At 42.8% G+C, this 20,835-nt stretch overlaps 2 protein-coding genes across 2 annotated transcripts in view; one reads left to right on the top strand and one right to left on the bottom strand.

Moving 5' to 3' along the window:
* atad2b (ATPase family AAA domain containing 2B) overlaps window positions 1-14,758 on the top strand; it is a 133,107-nt gene extending 118,349 nt beyond the window's left edge. Inside the window, exons 27-28 of the mRNA XM_056295187.1 lie at window positions 8,376-8,504; window positions 14,483-14,758. Of these exons, the coding sequence (XP_056151162.1) occupies window positions 8,376-8,504; window positions 14,483-14,524 (171 nt within the window). The 3' untranslated portion in view covers window positions 14,525-14,758. The remainder of the gene's footprint in view (window positions 1-8,375; window positions 8,505-14,482) is intronic.
* A 4,471-nt stretch (window positions 14,759-19,229) lies between these two features.
* LOC130124841 (kelch-like protein 29) overlaps window positions 19,230-20,835 on the bottom strand; it is a 220,706-nt gene continuing 219,100 nt past the window's right edge. Inside the window, exon 14 of the mRNA XM_056294189.1 lies at window positions 19,230-20,552. Within this exon, the coding sequence (XP_056150164.1) occupies window positions 20,369-20,552 (184 nt within the window). The 3' untranslated portion in view covers window positions 19,230-20,368. The remainder of the gene's footprint in view (window positions 20,553-20,835) is intronic.

Below are 20,835 nucleotides of genomic sequence, written 5' to 3'. Positions count from 1 at the left end.
ATCTACAACCCTTACATTCTGCTACACAGGAAAGCTATTTACTCTAATCTAGTTTATATTATGACTTTAGTCTTCTGAAGTTCAAATCGGTTGCACCCAGCTCAGTATGTATTTCCGTCCCACATTATGCTGGGCTCTGGCCCAAGTCCCTATTTCAGAATGTGGTGTTAAAGGAGGAGGGAACAGAAATGGAAATGTGCTGTATGCAAAATACAACTTCAGTTTAAGGTTCTCCAAATCACAAGCAGGGGTCCTATTAATGACCTTGCTACCCCAGCCATGACTGGAAGAAGAATTCAAGATAAATTGTTGTGTCCATTGCAGAGTCAATTTGTACATGAAATTGGCCTGTGCCTGGAGCCATCTGCTCTGTTTATATGGGAGTGATACAGTAAAGCGTTGACACCTCATGATTAAGTGTCTTGTTGCCCTGTGCTACCCTGGATTCAGCCCCATGAATCACTCATGTTCAGCTTCACATATTTTCAGTCATTATCCAATAGCTCACTGGGTTTTGAGGTTCATGGGAGGGGCACAGCTGGCAGCTCTACCGAAATAATCCCCACCCGAACAGATGATAATTCAAGCCTCAGCCTGGATTATTCCTGAACAATCACAGAGGCAAAAAGTTGCTTTCCTCCCACACATGGGTAAACGCAGGCTTAAACTATTTAGCTATCAACAAGATGGTCAAAATAAATTGCTTGTTCTTCTGATACTTGAGCTGGCCCCCATTTCCTTTTTCACTGAGACTCAGCCAATATCTTAAATTCTATAATCTAAATAAAATGAAAAAGCCACCGCACACTGGCTTCCTCATTTAGCAAAAAAAAAAAAAAAAAACTTAATTTAACCACCCTCTGACCTCAATGGATCTTCGTCAGGTAAACATATTGTCTTATAAAGCAAAGGAAATAACATCCTATATATAAGTTGGTTAACCTACATGGACAAATCAGGAAACAGCTCATCCTAGTGCCATTTTCAGTGTAATCATACAGCATACAAAAAGAGGAAAAAAGAAAAATCAGAAAAAAACATAATGCAAAAATTTATGACTAGCTCTGAATGTACATAGGATAGTACACATTAATAGCCATGAATGTACATAGAAAAAGGAATCTAGTCTATCATACAGCATTGTTTTCGGAAGTCTGTCCTAGAACAGGAGAGTATAGAGGAGACAAATTGGAAAATAAGCAAAATATCAAGTCATTGGAATAATACAAGATCAATCTAAGACATCCGAAAGAATAATAAAAAAGGTTAGAAATACAGAAAAAACATCATGCAATGCAATAAATTGAAGACAGAAATGATGTTAGTCAGATATAGACTAAAGCCCTATTCGCTCTGGACTTTTATTATGTGGGGAGGACCTCATGTAATTGATGAGATACCCCCTGACCTGTACTTTTTTTTTGTCGTGCATTTGCATGGGGTAAAGCCATGCCAGAAATTGGGTTAAATTGACCAGCGACTAAGAAAATATTAAGCAATAGTTCAGGGCTCAAAATTAGCGGTGTCCCATTGTAAAAATAACTGACTCAGCTGAATTATTATGCCTTACGTAGGAAGATCCTGGGATGAAAGAATATTCCAGCATCAAGCAGTGTATAATCCTGATTCTGGAAACCAGACAATAAAACATGAAGAATTTGCATATTGTGATCAATCACGAGTCGCGCCCAGCAGCATAATCACTTTCTCGTCCGCTCTCTCTGCTGCTGCGGAAGTCAATGTAATACCCTGGAAAATGTTCGGCAGTTGTAGTAATACAAATAGTGTACTTACAAAAACTAGGAGTTACTTTAACGGTTTTTGGATGATTGATTTCAGAGTTCGAGGCCTGATAGTTGTTGATGAGGCTATATGGATAGATAGAAGTATGCATCTTAATTAATACTTGGATGCATTTAGTTCAACTTGTTTTGTTCATCAAGTTGATCTTGCCACTTCCACCTATTGATCTCAATGGTGAGGTTTAGCAGTTGGATGTGACAATGGCACTGAAAAGACATTCAAACCCTTCCCGTTTCTAGTTTACTAGGCACTGCATTCATTTTAGACTATAAGAAGACAGAAATTGCGTAGCAAAAGCCCAATTACATTTACAATTACTGAGCGTTCAATTTGCACACGATTAATATTATCAGGGGACCTCTGTGTTCACAAAATTATAGTAGGTGATTTGCGCTTGGAATTTTTACTTGGCAAGTTACAGACATGGCAAATTTGCATAGGATGAAAATTACCGATTACCTCTGCAATGATTTAAAATTATTGGACATCCCTATATGATAAAAGCCCTGTGCACATAGGGCTTAATGGAGTAATGCAGGGCGTGTCAGGAAGAAGCATTCCACATAGGCTACGTCTCATACCATAACATAAAGGGTTACTTGCTGCTCATACCATTGGGAGACCAGATTCTGTAAGGTAAAAATCTAAAACATTTCGGATCTCTTTAACAATAAGTTATGATTGCCCCTTAAATGTTAGACTGACTCTTTCAATGCCCCAAAGCCATAACGATCAAATGTCATGCTTTCATCATTGAAGTGTACAAGAAAATCCTGGCTATTCCTTCGTATAGCACTCTTTATGTTTGCTAATACACTATTTTCTTTTTTCTTTTTTAAACCCCCCCCCCTTTCTCCCCAATTGTATCTGGCCAATTACCCCACTCTTCTGAGCCATCCTGGTTGCTGCACCACCCGCTCTGCCGATCCAGGGAGGGCTGCAGACTACCACATGCCTTCTCCGATAAATGTAGAGTCGCCAGCCGCTTCATTTCACCTGATAGTGAGGAGTTTTGCCAGGGGGACATAGCACGTGGGAGGATCACGCTACCCCCCCCCAAACAGGTTCCCCGGCCGACCAGAGTGCAGCGACCAGGACACATACCCACCTGCTGTGGTGGGCTGTGTTCGCCATGTCTGTGGGTGGGAAGCAGACACAGCCAATTGTGTCTGTAGGGACACCCGACCCAGTTAACAAGTTAACATGAGGATTCAAACCGGCGATCCCCATGTTGGTAGGCAATGGAATAGACTGCTACTCTACCCGGATGCCACTAACACACTGTTTTAACTTCTTGGTGGTCTTACCTACATAAGCTAGACCAAACAAAAAATGTGGCGGTGCAGATGACGACACTCTTAATGGGAAATTGTTTGTCTGTTGCTTGTGGATGACAGAATTTTTTTTTTTTATGTTTTCGCACTGTGTGCAACTACCACAATGTTAGTGCCATTGGAGATGGGGGAGTAAGAGCATCTGTTGCATACGTAGAACAGGCCTGTGTTGTACAATATCAGCCTGAGGGACCAATTAGCCCCTCAAGGTTTTACCCCTTTTATACACAAAAACATACAGATCTTTAAAAGTAGGGGCTAGTTCAGGGTCAGATCTTAAAATATGTCAATATTTCATAAAAAACAGAGCTTGATACATGTGCGGGAATAAGAACAGCAAAAACAACAACAAAATTAGTTTAATTAGGTGCACAAATTGATCTCTTACTAGTTCCAGGGACTTGTAAATACCGAACCCCACCAAAGCTAAAATAGCTCTTTTTAATAACCATGGTAGCCAATTCAGCAATCAACTGGTTTGGCAGAACAGCTGTATAGTCCCTGTTCTGAAGGTAGAAACACAAGGCCTGTTAACCTCTGTTCTGTGGCATTTTCTTGTAAAGGCCGGCAATAGCCATTGTCACCAAGAGAATGTCATCTGATCAATCAGTGATAAATGCTTTTACTCTTTTTTGTGATCAACCCATGGCCTTCTCCTGTGCACCTGTCTGCCTACTCGGGTGTAGAGAAAAAGCGCCACTGTTTAAAATGTAGAATAAAAATACTTAACATGTGAAAAAAAGCAGTTGATGGGGCCTAATCCACGGTCTTGTCTCCTCCTCCTTGCGCTCTTCTCTCCCATATCTCCATCTACAGTCTTTTGAAGCAAGAGAGTAGATAGAGATGTGACCAGAGATAGGGATTGGGTTGGGCCGGAGCAGGGAGCTCAGATGAGGCGAGGTTAAATGGTCTGTGTCAGTAGCACCCTTTAACACATGGGATTACTGGCCTAGTTGCCCGGTTGCCCTGAGCTCAGTCAGTCACTCTGCCTTTCCACACACATATGCACAAACACACACCCGCACACCATTTACCCCACTCTGTCACAGGCATCCTGATCAAGTTGACAAGGAAGTATACTGCAATCAGCTAACTAACAGCAAGAAGAGAAAAGCCCGAGGGGATGAATAGGAGGAAACAGAATAAAGACAAGTAGGGCAAAAATAAGAAGAGAAAAGATGAGAGGAAAAGAGGGAAAAAAGTGTCCTACACAGAAAAATAGGGTTGACGATGAGGCAAAGAGAGCCACAATAATTGCTGGAAGAGATAAATGGAAAGTAGAGAAAAGAATGGTGAAAATGGTGACAGTTGGGTAAAGGGGACGGTTGAGGCAGTGAGTCATTGAAACAGATGGCTTCATCAATCTGTTTAGGATTTAAAACAGTTATAACATAGACATTCAGTGGTGCTAGAAAGTTTGTGTACCTTTTAGAATTTTCTGTATTTCTGCATAAATTTGACCTACATTGTGATCAGATCTTGATCTAATTCCTAAAACTAGATATAAAGAACCCAATTAAACAAATAACAAACAAAAAAACATCCATTATCCCAACCACTTACCATTTATCCTGCTCTCAAGGTTGCGGGGATGCTGGAGACTTAAAAAAAATCACATTTAATTTATTTATTTTGAGCAAAATTATCCAACATTAAATATCTTTGTTAGACAAAGTATGTGAACCTTTGCCTTCATTAACTAGTGTGACGACCCCCCCCCCTTAAGCAGCACTAACATCAACCAGACATTTCCAGTAACTTTTGATCAATCCTCCACATTGGCTTGGAAGAAGTTTGCCCCATTCCTCATTAAAAAAACTGCTTCAACTCAGTGATGTTGTTGGGTGTCCTTGCATGAACTGTTCTCTTCTTAGCCTTCTACAACATTTCTATTGGATTAAGTTCTGGACTCTGCCATTCCAAAACATTAAATTTCTTTAATCAATCATTGGTGTTTAGGGTCATTGTCTTAATGCATAACCCACTTTCCGTTGGGCTTCAGTTCACAGACTGACACCTTAACATTATCCTGTAGAATTTGCTGGTGCAACCCAGATTTCAGTGATGGCAAACTGTCCTGGTCCAGAGGCAACAAACAAGCCCCATAACCATGATACTGCCACCACCTGGTGTGACGGTTGGGATGAGCTTCCTGTATTTGAATGCAGTGTTTTGGTTTTTGCCAAATATAACGCTTCTCTTTTAAATCATGAAGTTGTATTTTGGACTCATCCGTCCACAGAACATTCTTCCAACAGCCTTCTGGCTCATCCAGTGGTCTTTAGCAAACTTTAGATGGGCAGCAGTGTTCTTCTTGGAGAGCAGTTGCTTCCTCTTTGCTTTGCCATGCACACTGTTCTTGTTAAGTGTTTGCGTGATGGTGGACTCACGAACACTGACCTTAGCCAATGCAAGAGAGGCCTGTAGATCCTTGGATGTTACCCCGGGGTTCTTGGTGACCTCCCGGAATATTGTACGCCTTGCTCTTGGAGTGATTTTTGTTGGACGACCATTCCTGAGGAGATTAACATTGGTGTTAAATTTCTTCCATTTGTACACCATCTGCCTGACAGTGGATTGGTGGAGCCCAAACTCTTAAATAGTTTTGTAACCTTTTCCAGCCTGGTGAGCAACAGCTTTTTTTCTGATGTCTTGAGAAATTTCCTTTGGTCGAGCCATAGCAGACTTCCACAAACCTGTATGGGTAAGACTTTGGTAGTGAAGACCCAGGTTTATGGTCTGTCAATAGGGCAGGGCCTGCTGAACCCCACTTGATTGTCTTCCCATTGATTGAAACCCCTGACTTAATTACCCTTTTAAACTGAAATTAATTGATAATCCTAGAGGTTCACATACTTTCTCCTACAAAGACATTTACTCTTGGACGATTTTGCTTAAAAAATGAATGAGAAAGTATATTTTTTTATGTGATTTGTTTAATCGGGTTCTATGTATCTGATTTAGGGACTTAGATGAAGATCTGATCACATTTTAGGTCAAATATATGCAGAAAACAGAAAATTCTAAAGGGTTCACAAACTTTCTAGCACCACTGTACCTTTCCTCTTTTGCTTAGGATGATTTCCCATGAATGTGTCACTGGGAAGCTGGTTTTGATAAAGCCAGTAATAGCTTACATTTTGCTCTGTTGTAAAAGTAAGCTCTCCCTATATTGACCTTTTTGTTTCGGTTTGCTTCTCTTTGGTCCAGATGGAGATTTTTCCTGGCAGGCTTTGCCAAGAAACATTAGAACAGTGCTTCAGATTAAACTGATAAAAGAAATGGCTCTAAGCAATTTTAAAAGTTCATTCAGATAGATATTACAATTAAAGGTATCAAGAAGAGTTTTACCCCAAGTGGTGCTATAGCACAGATGATAATTTCACCTAATATGAGAATTGAGAGAAAATGGTAAATTCTTTTTTTTTTTTTTTTACTCTACTACAAGGCATAATCGGCCATAATTGTTGAAAATGAAATAAAGAGAATTATCTGACTAGTAAAAACGTAGGAGTAAAACAGGACTCAGGGCATCCGGTTGGCGTGGCGGTCTATTTTGTTACTGACCAAAACTGGGATCGCTGGATGAATCCCCGTGTTACCTCTGGCTTGGTTGAGCGTCCCTACAGACACAATTGGCCGTGTCTGTGGGAGGGAAGCCGGATGTGGGTATGTGTCCTGGTCACTGCACTAGCGCCTCCTCTGGTCGGTCAGGGCGCCTTTTCAGTGGGGACTGGGGAGAATAGCATGATCTTCCCATGTGCGTTCCCCTGGTGAAAGTCCTAAAAGAAGCGGCTGGCAACTCCACATGTATCGGAGGAGGCATTTGGTAATCTGCGTCCCTCCCCGGATCAGCAGAGGGGGTGGAGCAGCGACCAGGATGGCTCGGAAGAGTGGGGTAATTGGCCAAAATTCATTTGGGGAGGAAAAGGGGGGGGTTAAAAAAACAGGATTCTGAACAGTGACCGTTAAACAGCTAAAACTAAACTACTTTAAACAAGTATGAGTAAACAGCAGTTTCTTTACAAGGATAAAAAAAGGATGCCATTTAATGTACATTGATGGAACAGTTACAGAATATTCATCACAGAAGCCAGTGAACCCCTGGGGCACTTAATGTTAATGTTAAGAGTTTGACTTCTCAAAAACTCTGTAAAAGGTGTTTGTGCTAAAAAGTCAAAAGAACCCACCAACGTGAAATATTGCATTTAAAGGTCAGATTTCTAAGCAACAGCAAATCTGGTCAAGGATTACGTTTCCTCTGTACTTTTTATTGAAGTGAATCCTCAGCTGATGGCTTGGCACTTCTCTCACGGTAACAGTTCCTGTCATTCAAACAGAAAGTACATTCAAGCTGCATTCAGTGACTCTTACCATGCCAACCTTTTTGTCAATATAATTTTTTTTCCATTTCATTTTTTTTTTTTTTGCATTTCTGCCAAAGGGTAATGAACTCATTACTTACTGATGGGGGATCTGACGAAATAGTCAAGTGTTTTATTAATCCTGACATTGCCTTGGTGTTCTCTTTCGCCGTGACACCCTGAATCCGACACACACGTGTACTCGTGCACTTGATTCCTGGTGAGGTTTCTGTGTTTGCCTTGTGTCTAATGGCTAACTGTTATCATTGTGCGGTTGCTTGATCAGTCACTGCATTCTGATGAGCTCTAGCTTTAAATCACACACACACACACGTACAGACTTTGGCTTTGGTAAAATGTGATTAACAGGTCAATTAAAGGGCTTTTGACTGTCCAGAATGTATTAATTAAAGTATCAGTGAAATGTAAACTCATTGCTCATTATGATTAGCTTTAATTAGCTGTCACTCTGATCGTAATTGCATCTGAATACAGCCGACCCCCAAATGTTTCCTTTCTATACACGTGTGAGGGCCCATGTACTCGCACGCCACCGGTTCTGCAGTGTTGTGCATGCATGCCAACAGTGCATACACAAATCCAGTTCTCATGAGTGTTATTCAATATGATGTAGGAATATCTGTGTGTGCGCATGTATTTGCCTCGAGCATGTTTTCATTTATGTAGGAGGAAGTACATTTTTATTGTTTTACATTTTTGTGTAAATTGTTTGTGTTGTTTGGTTGGCTGTGCGTGCATGTGTGTGTCTGTGTGTCTGTCTGTGCACATTTGTGTGTGTGTATGTATTGTGTGTGTGTGTGTGTGTGTGTGTGTGTGTGTGTGTGTGTGTGTGTGTGTGTGTGTTTCCCCCCAGGCTCTCCTGAATGTTGTGGTGAAGAAGAGCGATGGCTATAGTGTGGAGCAGCTGGAGCGACTCTACTCCCTTCTCAGCCAGTGTATCTACCAGCACCGCAGAGAGTATGACAAGACTCAGCTACTGGAGGTAAGGGACAGACACACACACCTCCTCAAAACACGCACACACAGGCGGAAAGAAACTAGAGGTTGGAATGCCTCAGCTACACTTAAAACAGAAAAACTCAGCAGAAACTTACCAGTTAAAGATAGTGTTACCCAGGGTTGCCGACAAGTACTTGTATTTTCACAGATTCTCAGTGTAATGTGAGATTAGAATTTGTAATTTACAGTCTGAACATTTCCGTTTTGCACACTTGATGTTGATCAAAACAATTCTGAAACCAGTGTAGTCATCATCCATCACTTGGGTTGTAGATTTACCTACTGCAGCCTAATTAACCTGGTGGGGTCTCTTGCCCATACAGAGCATTTGCAGCTTGTAGCTTGTCTCTGCTAGCTACAAGCTACAGTAGAGATTGATGTCTTGACAACATACCAGAAATCAAGTGGTTAAGATCACCAAGGTTAAACAGGTGCCGTGAAAACTCACACACATTGTTGTGTTGTTGGCGTAAGATGCCAAAGAAAGCCAAATGGTTGCTGGCTCGCTGCTTCTTTTATTACATCGTGCCGCTGATGTGATCCTTTCCAGTCACATCGAATAACTGAGCTGGTTATAAATATGACTTTGTGGCTTGCTGCCACTTTGCTGAGGGCGCAGGATATAAACAGCTGTTGAAGTTTATTGAACTAGTAGGGAACAGCGTTCCAGACATGATGGGGGAAAGAGAGAGGTTACACTTGGACAGGCAGATGATGTCTGAGAAACGGCTGTTAGTTACGCCTCTTCTCATTTAGTTCTATTTTCATACTATCCATTTAAACATATCTGTGTCACTGAAAAAAAATCCAAAACACAAGACGTGGTTAGATCCAGATATGAGCATGTGCACACACACAAGCAGAATCTACGCAACCACAACCACAGCTGCTGTAGATTAAAAATACACTCAGAACACAACAAAAACTTCATGAAAAAAAACCAAAACCCATTTGTATTACATTTGCAAACACACATACAAACAGCCCTACAAAAACTTAGTAATCACGTCATGTTATTTGATGGCTAAATGGAAGTACCACCCATATAAAAGTAAGCTCTGGGGGCATCCGGGTAGCGTAACGGTCTATTCCGTTGCCACCAACACGGGGATCGCCGGTTCAAATCCTCATGTTACCTCCGGCTTGGTCGGACGTCCCTAAAGACACAATTGGCCGTATCTGTGGGTGGGAAGCCGGATGCGGGTGTGTGCACTAGCGTCTCCTCTGGTCGGTCGGGGCGCCTGTTTGGTGGGGAGGGGGAACTGGGGGGAATAGCGTGATCCTCCCATGTGCTACGCCCCCCTGGCAAAAAACCTCACTGTCAGGTGAAAAGAAGCAGCTGGCGACTCCACATGTATCGGAGGAAGCATGGAGCATGGTGGTAGTCTGCAGCCCTCCCCAGATCAGCAGACGAGGTGGTGTAGCAACCGGGACGGCTTGGAAGAGTGGGGTAATTGGCTGGATACAATTGGGGAGAAGGGGCGGGTTAATAAATAAATAAATAAAAGCGAGTGCTGCTCCTTTTGGAGGGTATTTAGTTAAGAGACACTTTTTTGTGTCCCGTGGCCATCTGTGTCCCAGTGAAGGCAGCGGTCAGACCTCCTAAAACAAATCAGGCATGGATGCCCAGGGCGCAGCAGGCACATGAGCAATCAGTCTGTGTATGCATGTATAAATGATACCCTGGTTTTTTTCTGTCAATCAGGGAGACTATCTAGAAGTCTTTCATCGTCAAAATAAGGACAGTAGGAACTCGGTGTGTGTCTGTTTTTGTGCGTGTTAACGAGTGCGTAGGAGAGGGAGGAGGAATGAGAATAGGGACTGGATGGGCATGAACGTGACTACACTTGTCTTGGGATGAAAGTGAGCGGAAAAACAGCTCATAACGTGGAGACTGTTACTATGACAAAGTTTGTTTCGAAGCTTTGTGCCACCCCGTCTGTCTCCTCTACGTTGCCCCTTTTCTTAAAAGGACACTTTCTACTTTTCTTTTCTTTTCTTTTATCATTAACGAGCCGCTTGCTGAGATGGAATTTACTAAAGATAGGAACATGTTCACATTCCTGATTCTAACCAATGGGTACTGATAACAGCCAGTTAGCAAATAAGCTTGACCTAGAGTCCCCAGCGCTGGAGAATGGCATTTTATCGTCTTCAGCGGCACCAGTCTGTCCAGATAACGGGGGGGGGGGGGGAGTCAACCTAAAAAGTAGATGCATAGTGTATGATTCACACTCCATTTGATTTCAGCAAATATAAAATTAAGTCAGAAGAGACAAATTTTGTTTCCAAAGACTGATGATACTCCAGTCTCCTTTAAGCCCCTCAAACGGTAAGACTCTTTTAGAAACACCGGAAGGTTTTAAGCTTGCAGGCCATTCTTTTTCAGTGATGAGTGAATATTAAGTAGTTTTTTTTTTAATATGTTTTAACCTGGGTTTTTTTTTCATGAAAGATTCAACAGAGGTATTGCTATATATATATATATATAAAATCCAGTGAGTCAAGTAAATTCTTTCATGGACAGTACAAGACTGTTTCATGCCATAAGCAATCATCAGCTGTCAATTAACCTACTCGGGGAAGAACAAAAAAATAATAAATATATATATATGTATGTGTGTGTGTGTGTGTGTATATATGTATGTGTATATATGTATATATATATATATATAGCAGCTGATTGACAGCTGATGATTGCTTATGACATCTTGTACGGTCCATTAAAGAATTTACTTGAATCACTGGATTATTTTGCTCCTTATTTGTTGAGCACTTTCCCTACTGTTGAGTGTTTCATTTAACAAAGTTTTTATATATATATATATATATATATATATATATATATATATATATTTTTTTTTAATGTTTTAGTATTGTCATCGACCACCGTTGTAGCCAAACAGCGCAGACATGCCAGGAACTGCTGTGCCCTGAATGTGCTGGCTGTTAGGGTGTAAGTAAAACAAGAAGGCCGAAGGGGGAGAGCGTTGTCAGACAGGCCGGGTAGTGGAGATAGGGTGAGTGCCTATCTGGGTTAATTTCACACAGCCAGCCAGAAGTGGTGTTGGGAGAGAAGATATGTCAACCCGCTTGGCGTGTTTAGCTTTGCTCTGCGTTCAAAGCACACCTTAACTCATGGCAGGTCAGTGCCAAGTCATTCCCCAGACAAGGAAAATGTATGTGTACACACATTCATTCAGAAATCCACATGAACACACACATGTGGAGACCCAGTATGGTGGACAAAGTTATTTCTACTTTCTGCTGCCCTTTGCTGCGATGTATGTGTGCATTTTGTGGGGCCACACTAAATGGAGCATGTCCATACATTTGTCTCTTTCTCTCCCTCTCACTCGTTGGCTCCCTCTCTCCCCTTGCCTCCCCTGAGTATGGCTTGTCTGGCTCTTTCAGCAGAGTTGACCTTTCAGCAGATGGAGTGGACTGCTCCCTGCCTCGAGTTTAATCCACAGGAACCATCACTGTGCACAATAGTACAGAATAGAAAACGAGATAGTTAAATTGTTGTAAATGGAAACACTGGAAATTCACAGAAAAACGACGGTGACAAAACATCAGTAAGTGGAATCAGGAAGGCAAAGTTTATGTATTTCAACTTGTCTGCACCTGGAAACACTGCAACCTGGTATCGTTCCCCAACTCCAGTTATCGCTGCACTTATTAAGTATTTGGTGTTTAAAAGTGTTTGTAGGGGCTTTTGGATGGTGTGGCGATCTATTCCATTGCCTACCAACACAGGGATCGCTGGTTCGAATCCCCATGTTACCTCCAGCTTGGTCAGGCGTCCCTATGGATATGGTTGGCCGTGTCGGTGGGTGGGAAGCCGGATGTGGGTATGTGTCCTGGTCACTGCACTAGCGCCTCCTCTGCTCAGTCGGGGCACCTGTTCAGGGGGGAAGGGGGAACTGGGGGGAATAGCGTGATCCTTCCACGCGCTACGTCCCCCTGGTGAAACTCCTCACTGTCAGGTGAAAAGAAGTGGCTGGCGACTCCACATGTATCGGAGGAGGCATGTGGTAGTCTGCAGTCCTCCCCGGATTGGCAGAGGGGGTGAAGCGGCGACAGGGACAGCTCAGAAGAGTGGGGTAATTGGCTGGATACAACTGGGGAGGAAAAAAAGGGGGGGTTTGTATGGCGTTCTCTTTGTTTGTTTATCCAAAGCATCTTACAATGGAAGAAGGGAATAAGTTGGCCCCAGTTGGAAATTTGCGTCCAACCTGACCCTGTTCTCGCGATGCTCTGCTCATCGAGCTGCTTAGGATATGGCCCTCCTGCTGTGTGGGTCTACTTCCAAGTGTTCTGCAGCAGCTTGTGAGAAAGTGAGAGGGCTCCTCAGGCTTTACCTCAGGTTAGTCAAAAAGAGAAGGAGGAAGACAGACAGACAGACAGACAGACGGCGATCAGACTGTCTGCAGTGTCTCGCTGCACGGTGAGGGTAGGCTTTAGGGCTATATATAATTGAGATCATAGAAGCAGAGAGGCAGGATGGCAGAAAGGCTTTTTTTTGTGTGTGTGTCTTTGCATGTGTGTGTGCATAGTTAGTCGGAGCAAACAGAAGGGTGTTAAAAGCTTGGATGTGTGCTGATGCGGACTGTACCTGAGAAGCAGAAGCTTTTAGTGGTCTAAATGAGTGCACCAGTGCGTTTTCTGATCAGCTGCGTTTGAACAAGACTTCTCAGTTTCACTGGGTGGTGTTCTTTGAGTATCTCGTGTTGTAGCAGTGTTTGTACTTCGGGTGGGGTGGAGTGATACTGTGCAAAGTGCTTTAATTGACTGTCCTTTTAAGGGGGGTTGGAGTGAAAGTTAGGCTCACACGCAGGGGAAAAACATCCCGTGGCGGGGCTCACACTTGTGCTTTCCGGCAATCCATCGGTATACATTGCAAGATATAGTGGCTACAAGTTGCATGGTAAAATGATTAACGGACCACGTTTTACTTTTAGTGTCCGTTGAGAAGGCCACAAGCACATTCCCTCCCCCCAGCTGGTGACTGTAAGTTAAAACATGAGTGATATGCATCCAATTACTCCCTAAAACCAAACCCAGGACTGAACAAGCTACTGCGGGACAACAAACATCAGCTTTAAAACCATCCTCTTGATAATGTAATGTGCACAATTAGTTCTGCTGCAAGCAACATTATGCAGAAACTGTTAGCTAATTTCTCCAACTAGATCTTACTTTTAAAAGGATGCCATTTCCTCTGTTGGTTGTAAAAAAAAAAAAAGATTTTAGCAGCGTTGGGAAAGTCATTTGCCAGCGCTGCTAAAAGCATGTAACGTTTCAGTGAGAGCGTGTTTGTCACGAGTCTGTAGGCTGCTCCTACAGCTGAAAGTGATTTAAATTAACTTGCTGCGAAGCTTTAAAGATGTGAACTTTGATTTTTCATCTTGGGAGCGCTGGTTCTCCCCGGAAAAGCTTCCCACCCTGCTCGAGGACTTGAAAGTGCCTTTGTATTGTTAAGTTGACAGTTTCAGTTAAAGTTTCAGGAGTTAGCGGAGGGATTTCTTGTAGCAGTGCCTGTTGCGCTTACTCAACCATTCAAATGCACACACACACACACACACACACACACACACACACCCATCCTCGCATTGCAGCATCTTCAAAGCATTAATCATGGTCCATTGCAGACTAACATCCATCTCTCTTCCTCCGGCTCTGCTCAGATTTAGTCGGCGTCAAATTCTGCTGTTTTCATGCTGAGAAAAGTCGCCTTCTTCATTCCTCCACCGCTTTGGTTCATTTTCTGTCATTTCTCATGGTGAAAGCTGCTGTTTACTCTGGAATATCCTGAGCAATATTGGTGTAGTGGTGCACAGTTGCAAGATACACACTTTTTTTATATGACTCATGCTAATTCAGGTTAACCGATAAATTTTTTTCTTCCCCTTTTTGCCTCTCTGTTGGTGTCTGTCTGCATGGGTGCGGATGCTACAGGAGATGGAGGAGAAACTTCAGCAATTCAATACATTCCTGTGAGAGGGAGGAAGAACGCCTGTCAGGTAGAATCGGAGAAGCCCTGGGACCACAAAGACCCTCGCACACACAGATACACACACACACACTCACACACATGCACACGCGCACGTGCATCCACACAGACTGAGAACACATAACCTTCAGAGTCCAGCCCTTACACACGCACAGAAAATTCAGCGCACTCCTATTGCTGGGGAGAAGGACGGACAAGGAGAACAAACTGTTTAAGGAGAAAAAGAGGAGGAGACATTCTATGGTGCTATTGTCTCAGGAAACTGGCCAGATCCAGACTCATTCTACACAACCAAACTCCTGGAGGTGCTGTGACAGTCTCTCTCTCTCTCTCTCTCTCTCTCTCTCTCTCTCTCTCTCTCTCACACACACACACACACACACACACACACACACACACACACCAGTTGTGATTGGCAACCCCGGTGCTATTTGGGTGCTATCCTATGTTATCCATGCTGCTCTCTATATTTTACTTACTGAGACGACTAGCTAAACCAACAGATAGATTGGGTGATGTCATATCGCAACTTGGCCGCCTCTCTCAGGAGCAGGCTGTGCACACACACACACACACACACACCTACACACGCAAACACACATTGCACGGAAACAACCGTATGCATTTATTTGGTCATACACATACCGTTGCACATGTGGAAGGGTGCGCCTACACAAACACAAAACCTAGACCCGCATGAACACACACACGCACACACGTACAGATCCTCACCAGCAGAAGTGTGAATGAGGTGTGCAGGGGGAGATGAGGAAAGACAATGATCTCACATAACTACATTACTGAGCCCATCTCACCCTCTGGTGCAATGATTCATCACAGGCCAGTTGTCTCACCGCCATGCTATTATCAGGCTCGTTTTCCCAGCCATCTTCAGCTGCGTGATTAGTTCAACATCTGAGCCACCCTCAAAGATACTCACTTAGAACAACGGTTTACAAGGAACTTTTCATTGCGAACATGTACGCAATGAGGTTAGCACAGCTGGACTAGGGTCAATTACATCATTCTCTTCGTCGTGGCATTAGTCAGGCTCGGAAAACTGGCATTTTGAGTTGCTGCATCAAGGTTGAACAAGTGTGTGTGTGTTGAAGGTCAGCTGTTAAACCCTCACTCCAAACACTCGGATGGCCTCCGGCCGTCCCATTCACACCAGATTGTCATGTGCTAAACTGTGGTGGTAGCTGAATCCCCTCACTACATTCACAGCATTAATGGTTTTCCCTCCGCCCAAGCTGTGCCCACAAGCTGATTCATTTTTCTTTCTTTTTTTAAAAATTTTATTTACACCCTAGCTGAGTAACTGGAAGCAGTACAAATCGGAACATGTCTGTAGTTTGCACTGCCTAGCATGTGCCTTATATAAACCTCATATTGGAACTCTTGATATATTTAGCAGGTTGTTATGTAGTCGTCTCATTTTGATACGTGTTTGTGGCAGCGAACAAGCTCTGTGTAGATGTGGGTCTGAACCACTTAGGTCAGAGGGACCTTTTCGTAGAAGAAAAATGATCTTCACCGTCACATTGACAAATACAACTAACCTACAACATCTCAGGCCAGACACAGCACCTAGCTCGAGTAGGGCAACGTAAGATTATTCACTGATTAAATTTGATATTGAGCAACAAAAATGTTATTGTGAGAGGAACGCAGGCATTTTTTTGAAACCTGAGCAAGTTCAGTGCACATCAAGTTGATTCGCATGTATTTATATGAAATGCATCAGACAAGCTGGGGAGGTCTGTCTGAATTTGTGCGGGAGCAGCTGTAGGGACAGGACGAGCGTACCAGCCTTTCTGTTTACATATAGAAAAATGATAATAGGAGTCAGAGGATTTATTGTGCCAAGTCTTACCCATTCTCTTGTAGAAGGATGCTGAACTCTAATGAAGCGGTGCCTGACCACATTGGCAAGCATTCGAGTATGAAAATGTTATCAGATGGTCATAGAGTGAACTAAGTATCACATTATGCGTTTGCTTGATACCTTATGTTGTTTTAATACTTTTGGAATTGATGTTAGGATTGTTTTTGCATGGGATGTGACTCCAGTAATGAACAAGGCCATTCTAGGCAGTGCCTGTTAAGGTATACATTATTTTTCATGAAATTATGATTTGATTTCATTATTTTTCCTCGATACCATAAGAGAGGAGCAGGGATTCCTCATCTGTGGCAGTACATCATATATGCCTGTAATTAATCTGTGTACCTACAAAACATTTTTGAAACTCTGTACAGCATTTCCGTGTTCGTGGAAGAGGCCATATTATGGCCAGATGTTCAGTAAGCCGGAGAAAGCCAACTGAACATCTGGCCCCGCAGCGCTCTCCTCAGATCCTGACTCCGACTCAACCTCTGGTGCACCTTCGGCCACTACGACTCACCTCTGCCTTCTTGAGGATCGCAGGTGTTGCCTGGCGAGAAAAGCAAGCAAACAAACCAAGACCATATGCAAACTGGCATCGACAGGTTAGGTTGGACTACTGCAGAGTGAAACCAACGCTACCTCAGCTTAATTTATTTTAAAGGCGAACACTCTTCTGGGTACATAAACAGTATTTTTCTTTTCTGCTTTCCTCCGAAATACTGTTGTAACACCTACCAAGCCAAGGTAGCGAACAATCAGCCGTGGCTGCCGCAGTGATCCAAGAAGCTTTTTTTCACCCCTGTGATTGTTATGTATGTTTGCATTTGAGCCAGATTAAATTTATTACAAAGTTTAATGGATGCGAAGTTAGTTACATTTTCTACACGTCTTACTCTGCACCTTGATGCAGGTTGGAGGTGTTATAACTGCTTGTCTTGCGTACGGTGTATCGGTCCTTTCCTACACGCTATACTATAGCACACTGTTTTCTGCCTCTTTATGCACTCATTCATCGCCCCCCCCCCTCCAATCTGTTATTTACAGATTTTCATCTCGTGCTTTTTTCCATTATTAACGTTATTAAATTATTAAACATGTTTTACACCTAATATTCAGTATATTGTCTTTTTGTACATTTGAAATTTAACAAATTTCGGGGAATTGTCACTTGTTTTTGTTTTTTTCCTGTTTGTTTGTTTGTTTGACAGCTGTTGCTGAAATGTGTAGCATTTGTGTAGCAGGTTTTATTTGATGTGTGAGGAAGGGGAAAAGGTTTACAGGTCTCTCAGGTTCAACACGTGGCGCACGCCCTCTCCACTTTCCTATTTATTTCATCGTTCTGATGTTTTTTCTTCACCAGCGGGTCGTAGACGTGGGCTTACTGGATGAGATTTAACAGTAGCCGGACCGTATTCTGCTTTAAAACGAAACACGGCATCTCATGAGCTCATCCCATGATATGAAACAAGATCAGTTTCAGCTGAAAAAAAAAAATGTCCCTGTTCTGTCATTCTTCACTTTCTTCCAACAGAGGTTTTTTTTAGGGTTTGGATATATGGCAGCAAAAGATGAGTAGTGAAATGTCATACATTGTGATCTTCCCTTTCTATTGCTTTTGAATTTTAGCCAGTTTGGACTAACAACCAATTTTTGTCTGGTAGTTGAGACTATTTAGTCCAATATGCAGAAAGAATGGTTTTTTTTTGTTTTTTTTTACTTTGCCATCACGTTTTCCCTTTTGAGAAATTAAGACGATACTGTTTTTTGTAGCTTTTTCATAATTCTGTTCCTTTAAAGTATTTACCACAACCTTTGCATTTAATATTACTTTAGTGTAAGTTATATTTGAAATTAAACATTTACTGTATTTCTGAAATAAACTGCTGTGATATACTTGAATAAAGGTGCAAATTGTTATTTTGAGCCGAGTTTTCTTCCCCCCCCCCCATTTGAACAGCAGCTGGGTGGTTTTTATCTGTCATCTGCCCGAATAACATCATTCACCGTTATGCAGTCGCTTATGTTTTTGGGAAACAGGATTACATAGTCTGACAGAGCGGAAGATGAACAGTTAATACGGTTTGAACATCAAGCCAACTATATGCAATGTTGGTCAGTTACGCAAGCGGCATTTGTTTTAAAACAAAATTTGCAAATACTTTTAAAAATACAAATGTGCGAAAATGGTTTTCTGAAAACTATGGAGTTTACTTGTGGGCGTTCCGGGTAGTGTAGCAGTCTATTCTGTTGCCTACCAACACGGAGATTGCCAGTTCGAATCCCCGTGTTACCTCCGGCTCGGTCAGGCACAATTGGCCGTGTCTGCGGGTGGGAAGCCGGATGTGGGTGTGTCCTGGTTGCTGCACTAGCGCCTCCTCTGGTCGTTAGGGGCGCCTGTTCGGCTGGGAGGGGCAACTGGGGGGAATAGCGTGATCCTCCCACGCACTACGTCCCCCTGGTGAAACTCCTCACTGTCAGGTGAAAAGAAGCGGCTGGTGACTCCACATGTATCGGAGGAGACATGTGGTAGTCTGCAGCCCTCCCCGGATCAGCAGAGGGGGTGGAGCAGCGACCAGGACAGCTCAGAAGAGTGGGGTAATTGGCCATGTGCAATTGGGGAGAAAATCCAAGAAAAAAAAATATTGTAATTAACTTTTCTCAGCCCTTTATAAGGTGAGAAAAAAGACACTTGTTGGATGCAGAGTCACAACTGTGGTCCATTCAGGCTTTACATCCTAATACTGTGTACATACAAAACACCTGACAATTTGATCATATTCAGGTATATGTATTAGGTTTTCAATAATAATTATTAATTTCTCAGTTTTGGGTACAGATTTACAGACACTTTTTTTTTTTTGTAATCCAACCTATCAGTTTTTCTAAAAACATTTATACAGAATCACCTTCAGGTTGTAAAATATACATATTTCCTTCCCGTATTTACAGAATGCTACCCCCAACATCATAGATTATGGACTGCGATGGAAAAAGAAAAGGCGTGTATAAAACCAAGGAAGTGGGGAATTAATGTGGCACAAAGGAGACGACTGTAAGGGGTAAAAGTCACAGATGATTATTGTGCTTTATCCGGAGGAACCGTTCCTTCAATGTCTCTGGTGTTTGGAGAAGTCAAACCCAGCACCGTCTCGTCCTGGAGAGAAAGATTATGACGTCCCAATTCAATGGCGGGATGAGGTGGGGGGTGTTTCTGATAAAAACAGGCATCTTACCTCAATTCACCCTCCAGATGATATTGCAATCAGACCGGATTTACACAGGAGCACAACGCAAATCAACTTCAGCGAGTTTTTCATTTTGTTTTTCTTGTAACCCTGTTTGACCAGGACTTGATAGACTTCCCAATCTGTCCCTTCACTCATCCATTTTATTGCCATGTCAATCCACACCGTTCTTATTTTCTTACCGTCTTTATTTTTTTCCCTGATATGGTCACAAAGAAAACCTGCTATGGGAACGCCCCCCCCACTCCTCCTCCTGCCCCATCGATGTCACTAGTGAGAAACCTCAGACACCACAAAAAAGAAAAAAGAAAAACACATAATCAGACCTGTGATGAGTTAATAAAACTATATTGTTTAGAAATCAAACTGGGGGAAGACGGATGTATATGACAACTTCATCAGAAACTGAGGAGCTGATCTTTTATAGAGGGACCCCGTGCCTGTCGGAGGATGAACTGCACACAGTACTGGAGGTTAGGCACCGATGACCTGGCATGGCCAAGTGCTGTTTTTCGCGTGTACATTCTGGACAGGGCTCGGGGTGGGAAAACGTTAATTGGAAGGACGGACGCTGGCGTCATGTCCAGAGGTCGTCGACTGGCCAGCCCTCCGGAGCTGCAGCAGGAGAGTCCCACAGCTGGACCTCAACTGGTCTTTTTGTTCGTCGATCCAGTCTGATCCAGTCCGAACTGGTCTCATCCGCTCTGGATGTACTTCTTGATGACCACGCAGCCGTGTCTGAAGAGCGGGCAGGGCAGTGACTGGAGCAGAGTCCAAGTATTGGTACAGGGGTCAAAGGTCTCCATGTTCCCTAGCGCTGGGCCCTCGCTGCTCACGATGCCCCCTGTGGCGTAGATCTTCCCATCCAGGATAACAGCACTGTGAGTACGTACACACACACACACACACACACAAATTATTCAGTTGATCTACAAATTTTTTCTGGAGCTTATACAACGGCATATCAAAGGAATAGTTCAGAGTACTATTGTTGGGTTTACACATGCTAACCTGATAGATATATATACATAAACTGATAAACACCACAATTAAAGACACTTAATATGTAATTTGACTTAAAGGAATAATATGGAATCTTTATTTTTTTAATTATCGATCTGTATTTTTTACTCACCGCTCATGTAGTGCACAGGTACGTTTC

This window comes from Lampris incognitus, chromosome 15 (genome assembly GCF_029633865.1).
Source record: "Lampris incognitus isolate fLamInc1 chromosome 15, fLamInc1.hap2, whole genome shotgun sequence".
In the NCBI taxonomy this organism is placed as follows: domain Eukaryota; kingdom Metazoa; phylum Chordata; class Actinopteri; order Lampriformes; family Lampridae; genus Lampris; species Lampris incognitus.
The sequence above is the reverse complement of the archived record's forward strand: the minus strand, read 5'-3'. Positions and strand labels throughout refer to the sequence as shown.